Source organism: Anopheles darlingi, chromosome 3 (assembly GCF_943734745.1).
Source record: "Anopheles darlingi chromosome 3, idAnoDarlMG_H_01, whole genome shotgun sequence".
Lineage (NCBI taxonomy): Eukaryota > Metazoa > Arthropoda > Insecta > Diptera > Culicidae > Anopheles > Anopheles darlingi.
In genome coordinates, this window is record NC_064875.1 from 37,423,439 (window position 1) to 37,433,192 (window position 9,754).

General features: G+C 47.7%; 1 protein-coding gene across 1 annotated transcript in view; it reads right to left on the minus strand.

Moving 5' to 3' along the window:
• LOC125957047 (homeobox protein araucan) overlaps positions 1-7,287 on the minus strand; it is a 53,915-nt gene extending 46,628 nt beyond the window's left edge. The window contains exon 1 of the mRNA XM_049689445.1: positions 6,322-7,287. Coding sequence (XP_049545402.1) covers positions 6,322-6,429 — 108 coding nt within the window. The 5' untranslated portion in view covers positions 6,430-7,287. The remainder of the gene's footprint in view (positions 1-6,321) is intronic.
• Positions 7,288-9,754: the final 2,467 nt, after the last annotated feature.

Here is a 9,754-nt window from a genome sequence, read left to right on the forward strand (position 1 = left end):
TAACCCGTCGCGGTCACATTCCCATCGACCCGCGGTGGTTGGTGTCGTCTTTTTGTGTCTGTAAAACGCGCTCAAACGGATATGTGGTGCCTTCCTTGTTTTTTTTTTTTGAAGCCGTCGTTGTCGTTGTTGGTGTGCCTATTGATAGTAGTATTTAATTTTATTGCATATCCTGCAAATATGGGTACCATTCAGGGGCACATCCGTACTGTTGCCGATGCCGAATGCCGAATGGCGAATGGTTTTCCTTCTTTCTGTTGGTGTTTAGTTCGTTTTTCTTCTTTATATGGAACTTGCTTAATCTTGGTTGCGCACACACACACACACACACCGACACACACACACACACAAGTAAAACATGGTTTGCAGTTTTGGGGCAAGTGATTTTTCGTCGTCGTTTTGCTGCTTCCACGAATCGTTTCCAGCGTTTTCCAGAGCATCGCGATCGCGTTCGATTTATGCAGCGCATGCTGTTTCGACTATGTTCGACTTCTGCGCCTTCGCGGCTTGAATGAAACGCTCGCCTCTGGGCCCTCGCCGGTGGGACGTACGTTTGTGTGTACTACCCATATAGTAATTGGCCATATCCGGTTCGATTAGTTGTAAATTTTTTGCTTAACATGTCTCCGCGCGCCGTGCACGGAAATATGTCATTGCAGTTTTCGGTTGTTGTTGTTTCAGTTTTTTTTTCTTTCGCGTTTGCTCAAAGGAGGGAAGCGAAACTTGAAACTTGAAGAAATCAAAACCATCCACAATTCGCTGTCGGTTACCATGATGCCGGGTGCTGGGCTGCTATGGTAACAAAACCTTAACCCCGACTACTGTCGTGAGTCGTGAGTCGTTGTAGTGTGTGCCCGTTTTTGTTGCTCGTCCGTCCGAGCTGTGGAGTGGCCATTGGCCACCGGCGTCCGGGCATGTTCTCTCGTTAGCAACTGGCCAGGAACGTCGTCGCCAAATGCCAGGACAGCAAAGAAAAACCGAACGAATCTCGGTCGGATGGACCGAGTTCCACCACGGACCAAGGGACCTCTCGTTGCTGTGCAATGATGAAATCACTCAAACTCTCAGTCTTAGTAGGCTCGAGCAGGAGGAGGAGGATGGGGTTGATGGGGAGTTGGAGAGACTCTTGGAAAAGATATTTTTGCATTAATTTCATTTGCGCTCCGTAAGTGGTTACGCACCATGCTACAGAGAGAGAGCAGTAAAGTAGTAGCCAGCGTCAAAGCGTTGCTAACAACAAGTGCGACGACGACGCAACACGATTCCCAACAACACATTGCGATCGAACCGCGACCGACGACTGATCGACGAGCGAGGCGTAAGAAAGTGAGCAAAAGATGGTCATGATGGTGATGGTGATGGTGATGATGATAATGATGATGATGCTGTTACCTGAAAACTCAAGTGCAACGTCATTAACATAAAATTTCAATACGAACTACAATTCCCCATTACGCAGGCTAATGGCCACTCGTCCGGAGGTTTTGGCCGTACCTACTCTCTCTCTCCCTCTCTGTCTCTCTCTCTCTACTCGCGCTCCTGTCAATAGCAAATCCGCTTGTTGTTGGGTAATTAAATTCAGCTTCGAGTGCCGGCTGTACGCGTTAATAAAGTTGTACATCTGAACGGGAAGGTTGAAGAAGGGCAGCTGCTGAAGGCGATTGGATTTCAAGCAGAAGGTGTTTTATGTTGCTCAAGATGCACTCCAATGGCGAGCCTGTGTGCGCCATTGTTTCGTGGGTTTTTCGATATATTTTCCTTTGAATTCCTAGCGGATGAGGGAGTCGCGCGGCACCCCCCAAAAAAATCCCCCAAATTCCAACACACCTCCTAATCCTTTTTCTTTTTGTGTGTCTGTGTGATCCAAATGTGTCCATGATAAAGCCCATAATAATATGCCTTTCACAGCACGGCACCGACTGAGGCTTGAGAAAGTAACCAAAGGCCATTACCATCTATTGGGGCTCTCTAGAGCAATAGCAAAGATGAACGACGCTCTCAGACTGAGACATCCTCAGCAGAGAGGAGAAGAGAGAGAAAGAGAGAGAGAAAGATGTAGAGAGAATAAAGCAGGGAATGTGCAATGCTTGGGAGTAAGATGTTGGCAGCATTCCACGAGTTCACCATTCACTGTGGCTCTATTTTCTGGATCATTTACAAACTCATCAACGATAATGTATTGGGCGTACGGGCGTCCTCCTCTCCCCCTCCCCCCCTGCCCCTGCCCCTCACTCTGCTTCTGCTGCTCATTCGTCACCGTTTTTGTTTGCTTTTCCAGCGATCCCAAGGAGGGGGTACCAAGTACCGAGAGCATCACGACCACGAAGATGGCATCAAGTCGCAAAGAGTGGGTGACGAAAGATTCCCCCCCCGTTTTGAGACCCTCTCTGTTTTGGGTGGGTTTTTGTGAGAGATGATCGAGGAGCAGCAGCAGCAGCAGATCGTTGGCGATCGATCGTGCACACGGGGAGGTGGGGAAGGGAAGAATGGGGTGGGGAGAGAGGCGAACTGCCTACTGGCAGCATACTTATCGCGGATGCCGCGGGGCGCTTTGCTACGTGGATCGTAAATTTAGTTATCATAATATACGTCAAGTTAAGTTAAACGAAAGCCGGCTATTTGAAGCGCGGTCCCGCGGACTCGCAACACTTGAAGCAGCAATCTGCTGCTGCTGCTGCTGCTGCTGCTGCTGGATGGATGGAGCTGTGGATTGTGTGGTTTGTGGAACTGGGAAAGGGAACATGATATGCCTTTCCAGAGGCCAGAGGCACCAGAGGGGAAGGGAAGACAAACATTCAAAGTGATGAGAAGGAGGAGGACCGTTGGCGTTGCGTTTTATTGGCGGGATGCTTGAAATTGTTCCGTCGCGGTCGAAATCGATTACTTCACGCCACGAAGCGCGCGCTCTGCTCTCGCTTTGAATTAGAAACATCATCATCGACAGCCATTGTTTGATGCGCGCCACACACCATCATGAACTTTCAACACCCCCCCAAACAAACAATCCCAAATGCTGGTCCCGTCTGCCAATGCGGGCACACGGACCATCGGAATCATAAAACTGTTACCCTCCCATTCCAACTCCCACTCGGAGTGTTGGGACACTTTCTATGCTTGATGCTTGATGCTCTCTCTCTCTCTCTGCGATTAACTGTAATTAATTAGAGCGGTCTCGATGGACCGCTTTTTTAATGGCCGCCGACGAAAGACGAGGGGGTTTGGGGGCATGTCGTAAAATGTCGTCCTTCCACAGCCGACGGTTTTTTATTGCTGTTGGTTCTTTAATTATTTAAGACGCCTTCTTCGTGATTCTGGACGCGTTTTGGCAAGGAAGCGTTTAAGAACAAACAATTCACCGCAAAATGGTCAATATTCTAGGCTACTTTGATACATTGAGCATATTTTCAGGAATCGGTAAAAACACTTTGCAGTGCCTGAATATGTTTTCAGTAAATCCAAGTAACCTGTAGTGTTGACAAATAACATTGCTGCTCCTAGCAAGTGTGGTTTCCGATCGGACACCATTCCAAATTGCGCTGCAGAAAGCGAAAAAAAGCGAAATGAATGGTGAGAAATCGTGCAGCAAATCGAACCCCGACATCCGGCCACTTCCTGTTCTGCAACGGGTGGCCATACCCCCGTCCCCGTGTTCCCATTCATTCATTTCCAGTGAAATTTGACCAGCACGACGGGAATGTACACGGAATTACCACCGACCGTTGCTCGGCGACGATCGATACCACGAAAAAGCGCCCATAAACCAGTTCGTTCGCTGCTGCTGCTGCTGCTGAAGAAGCTGAAGTGATCTATGAATCTGTGCCCGTTGTCGGAGGGTTCGTGGGGACAACGAGTTACCCCCTACCACCGTCAGGCCCACCGGGGGTCTTCAAGCTCAAGAAACGTTAGCTCATGTTACGAACCCATTTTCTTGGTTAAGTCTCTTTTTCTGTTGCAAACTAGTGTTCGCACGCTTGCAACCAGAAACCCTTTCCCCTGCTACTCCTTCCTCCCGGTCCGGTGCTCCGGTGAAGAAGAAGAACTGCTGCATCAGTTCCTGTCCTCGGCACCGACCGTAAGATTCATGTTTGTTTCGGCGGCGACGGCGGCGACCCCAAAGTGCTCGTCGTCCGTTCTTCTTCTGCCTTCCAACTAATAATGTTGATAATTATGCAAAATGTAAAACATTACTCTCATTTCCCGCACCGCCTCCACACACACACACACAGACATTGGGGCCCTTGTCCTGTTGTCGCAGAGGATGGCGGCGATATAAATCTACCTTCCCACCGGGCTATTGGCCACCGAGAACTCCTTCAGCGACATGTAATTGGGCGGGAAGGTGTTTTCGTAATGCGCTCTGCTCCTTAATTCTGGCAAACGATGTCGCCTTTGCAGAGGTTTGCAGAGCTCTTCCCTACTACCTCTTTGGCTGCTGTTTTGCTTCGTCGTCGCTGTCGCCGAGAATCTTATGAAAACTACGAAAACAAGTGTACCACTTGTAAAATGGGAAAAGTTTAGCGACCCTTTGGGCCACGGGAGATGGATGGATCCGCCCTCAGCAGGCTCTGGGACGGCAGCTCCATGGCAACTCTCAGCTTTCCTTTTTTTTTTTAATTCTTCCGCGGCGCGGCTGTTGATCTGTGAACTAAAAGTCGTATGTCCCTTTTTTGGTCGAAGCGCAAAGAAATGGCGTACACTTGGGCCTCATTTGATTAATACTTCTTCGTCGTCGTCGTCGGGCTTATGTTGTGATGAAAAGTTCGTTGGTATTTAAAATGAGGCTGTACGTTGGGAGCCGGTTTAGGGTTTATGAGTTTTGTCTTTGTGAAAATTTACATTTTCCCCGTGATATAATAAACAGCGTATCAAGAGTTGCAGCAAAAAAACGGCTTACTGTTTTGAACAGTGCTCTGCACATTCATGCTCCGTAAAAAAGACTCATTTTCTTTTCTGTTCTGTTTTGAAAAGAGAATCGGTTGTGAAGTGGTTGCCTTGTTTTTTTTATTTCTTTACATGAAACTTCACAGTTGCTCTTTATTTGCGAAAAATTTGGAAAAATTGCTGGATCGATCGATGAAATTATTACCATCATTAGTTGTTTTTTGTAAAGTTGATTATACAATCCTGCAACTTATCCTTATCCTGTGTTGTACAATTGTAGCAAAAGCAAAACTTGATGCCCCAAAAACACTGAAATACGAATCTTTAATCAGTGCCTCAATAAACACGTCAACATTTCTTGCACACCAACAACAACAATAAGATAAGAAAGTTATGCAGAAGAATTTCAATCACCGATGGGGATTTTCTTTGATTAAAAATTGCTTAAGACTCAACAATGCTCCACAAATCAACCTCCTCCCCACCACCACCCCCCGCAAACCACGGGGAAATGGCCCGAAATTCGGTCGGCATCGTCGGATCCAGAAGTCTGGTCACGTTTTGTGACGAAACGATGACGACTGGATCACTCTTACCACACCGGAGCAGCAAGTCATGAGATGTCGGGCGCAGCATCGTTATCGGCGGCCGGGGGACCAACAATGAAATGAAGCTGAAGAAGGAGGGGAAGGGGGAGGAGGGTGATTTAAAACTTCAACAACGTGCGAATATTCATTACATCTCTTTAAGGCCATAAAAAGCCGACGTCCCTCCCGATAATCGATTCCCTGCAGTGGTCGCTTTCCATTCGCTTCATATCCACTCACAGCGGCACTAATACTTCTTTGAATGTGAAGATTTTTTTTATCTTCGGGAGTCTTGCGCGCCGCATCATGAAATCAATACTTTTCAACTCCCACGGAGGCTGTTTGTCGTCGTTGCTGAGAGTTGCCGGTGGAAAAGGATTTCCGTTTTACAAAAGGCCACAAGAACCATTGGAGAGTCTGGCGCCAGACCAGACAGCCCTTCCCCACACGATTGTAGAATTTTCCTCACAACAGTTTGGCAAAAACGACGCGCCCGGAATGCTGTCCTTTTGTCCACCCGTAACCGTATCCATCCAGCCATCCACGACATAACCTTGCGCTGTTTACTCTCGCGCTATTCCCTGAGGGCATTTAAATAACTTTACTCCAAACTGGAGCTCCCTGGAGCGTGATAACAGCACGGCGCTGCTGTCGCCGAGAAGTCGAACACGAGCCAAGTTTTTGGAGACTTTTGAACACTTGGAATCTCTCGAGGCCATCAGAACACAACATTGCACAACAATATCTTCTCCGCTCCGAGATCTCGGAGCTTATCCTTTAGAGCACAAGATATCTTGTCTTGAACTTCTATCTCTCTCACTCTCTCTGTGTGTAATGTGCAGCCAGAACTTACCTGAGCGGAAGGCGAGCCTCGAAAGGGAAAATGTGACATGATTTTCTCTTCACCTGCTTCTGCAAAGCTGCTAGAACCCCGTTCTCTTGGCACCACCGTTTCAATCATTCACCGTTTGTTTGTTTGGAAGACCGATTGTGCGCTATACCTCTTCTACCTCTTCTTTCTGCCACGGTCAGGTCTCTCCCTTTATCTATCTTTTTGCGAAACGGTGTACAAATCTCAAGAGTGCCTTTTGCAAATCACTTGGCCCAAAGCCTACTTTTACACACTAGCACATCGTTATCATTTCATTTGCCAACTTTCCAAAAGCCCGTGTTTCTTGCTGTTGTTGGCCTGGCTGGAACAACATCACTTATCATCACCACTGAGCACTGAGCCGTAAACCCACTGTCACATAGACGCAATAGAGACACGCAAGCAACTTTCAAGAAATTCGTTTGTCAAGATCCAGAAGAGATCTTCGATTCCGATTCGCCGGGCCCCGGATGCAACACTCGCTCCCGCGGTTACCGTCGCTTGCTGCTAGCGCTTCAAACGATCGATCGTCGGTACATCCGACCTCGCACTGATAATACAACGGAAATAGGCACGGCTTTTGGGGACACTTTTCCGCGAGAAACTACGAAAAACGCTGTAGCAAACGCGGCTGCTTCGCGCGAGTTATCGACTTATCTCCGGGGTTCCTTTCTATTGTCACTCGGAGCTCCACGGATCACGAAGCGCCGGAGAGTTTTGAAAAATTGTGCAACACACACCACACACGCTGTGGAGATCCACTTTCTGCCAATAATTTGCGTAAATCACTCAGCGCAAATCGAAGCAGCGCAGTGGAGCGATGGAGATTCCGTTAAATCACGACGGCGCGACGACGATTCGACGACGATTCGACGGAACGAAATATTTGTGACGCGCGATTGCGATGACGACGCGATGACACACCGGGACAGCACAGCACAGCACGACGACGACGACGACGACAACGACGAGACGACGACGACGGCACAGCACAACACAACGCACCGCATTGACAGCCTCTCAGGATTTGAGGCCCGCCGTCCATTTCGACGAAGCAAGATGCAAAGAGCTGACGGCATTTGACTCCTCCTCCTTATTTTTTCGCGTTTCGATCGCGTTCCCACCAACACTGCCGCACACGGTGGTGGTATATAAAAGTGCGCACGCACACACCGACCCACCGAAATTCCGCGTGTACACACGTCGTTCATGTCGACTCGCTCGCGCACGCCTTTACACCGCTAGGCGCATGACAGAGATGGAAGAGATTTTGTGTGTTGGGAAAAGTAAAAAGTTTTCTCGCGATTTCCCCTCCGAAAATTGGACGGCGCGCCGTTCGCGCGCGCGAGAACAAAAAAAAGGAAAAAGCACAGAAAAGTCGCCGAGGAGTTGTCTTATTACTCCCCTCCCCCCTCCGGGCCGTGTGCTGGTGTGTTTTGTTCTTTTCTTTGTGGCATGTATATTTACTTCACTACTTTACTGTACTACCGACGGACCAGCACAGGTCAGGTGATGGCGATCATGCTTCTGTTCGGTTCTGTGAAATGTGAACTTCATTCTGTTTAGCTGGTTTCGCCTTGTCAATTCCATGTTCCAAGTCGTCTTCTCGCATCAATCGGCCCCACCCCCACGAATCTCCGAACCTCCGAAAGTTGACGCTTTTCTTAGATGAAAAAAAAAACAAAGGAACCAAAATAATAAAATCAAAAAGTATGCATGAACGATCCATATTGACCGTCTTCTTGCTAATATTCAAGTACTCTTCTTTTTCGCCTATGTGTGTGTGTATGTGTGCATGAAACGAACGGACGATGGGGTAGCGGGGAAGGGCCCACTCCGCACCCTTGTCGAAGCACGAAGCGGCGTGTACTGTGGCGAAAATATTAATGAAAATATATGTAATATAAAAATTACACCCGACTTACCCGATGATGCTTTTGCGCGAAAGACAACTTGCGGGGTGTTATGTTTTACCCATACAGCTTCAAACCGCATAAACACACACACACACTGGTAAACTTTTTTTGCGGATTATGCAGTGTGGTTGTTTGTTCGTCGTCGTCGTCGTCGCTTGCTGCTGCTGCTGTGAGTTTTTCTTTTATTTCCCGTTTTTTTTTCGTTGTTGGTTGCAAATAGATGGCATGCTTTGTTTTCGACACGCCACGCCGCCATGAGTCCTTGGGCAGAGCGCGCAGGGAGCATCATCCGTGCCGCCGCGCGATTTGTTGTTAACCGAGGTGCCATCTTTTTCCCACTTTTGCCCATTCTCATTATACCTTTAAATTCCTTGCCTTCCGCTGGTCCCCACCCCACCGCCATTTCCTTCGGCGTGGGTCCTTTCACCCCGGGCACATAAGCGCCTGTTCGTTCGTTCGTTCGTTCGTTCGCCAGGGAAATCCGATTTTCACTCAACCATTTAGGAGGCAAGCCAGGAGAGGGAAGGCTCCGGCTTCCGTCGTCGTCGTCGTCGTTGGGTTAATAATGCTGGTTGTATATTTATTTTGGTCTGTTTAGCCGCCGGTACGCTTTAACCCTGTCAAGCGCCAGTTTTAACGATGGGAGATTATGTACAGAACAACTTTTGATCGTGTTTCTGGTTTACTGATTTCGCTTCCTTGCTCCTTGCTACACATTACTACTACTGCCGTAGTGTTTCATTTCATTGAGTTGAGCTCGAATAAATCTCACGAAACCGTGACATGTTGTAACTGACAGTCGCACTAACTTCGTTAATTATGGTGGTGTTAAGTAGGAGCTTTTTTTTGTTGGTTAAATAAACAATATCTCAAACACTCCACCATCCGCCCATTTCACTTATCGAAGACTGCACCGTAAGTTAACGATAGAAATTTCATCAATTAAACACCAATTTCCAGCTAATGAAACCATTAGCTTTACAACCAATCGATGAACCAACCACCAGGATTCACGATTGATTCCTGTGTAAGCCGCAAGCTATTATTTTCTATTCATCGATGACCAAAGGTGAAAATAGTAAAACAAAAATAGTACAGCGAAAATGCGTGAAAAAAAGACGGACATATAAGCAATGTAACAGACGGATGTAACCAATTACCCCTTGGACGTACTTTGCGTGTTCTGTTCCACTTGCACCAACCAACTCTTTCTTAACTCACACACACGGGCACGGGGATTCGGGCCGCTAAACTAATAAACAACAACATCGATTCCTTTTGGCATGTAACACAATGTTTTACCGTTAAAATACGTTCGCACGTTGGGGTTTTTTCCTCTTTGGATTAATTATACGTGGAAAAAAGCAAAACTCGCGAATCCTCCGCTCTATGATCGTGTCCATAGCAACCAAGGTTCGTTCAGACCCTCCTGTGTCCAGAGCCAGATCGACAAACGCCGACATTGCAGAAGGAGTAGAAGAAGAAGAAGAAGGTGATGG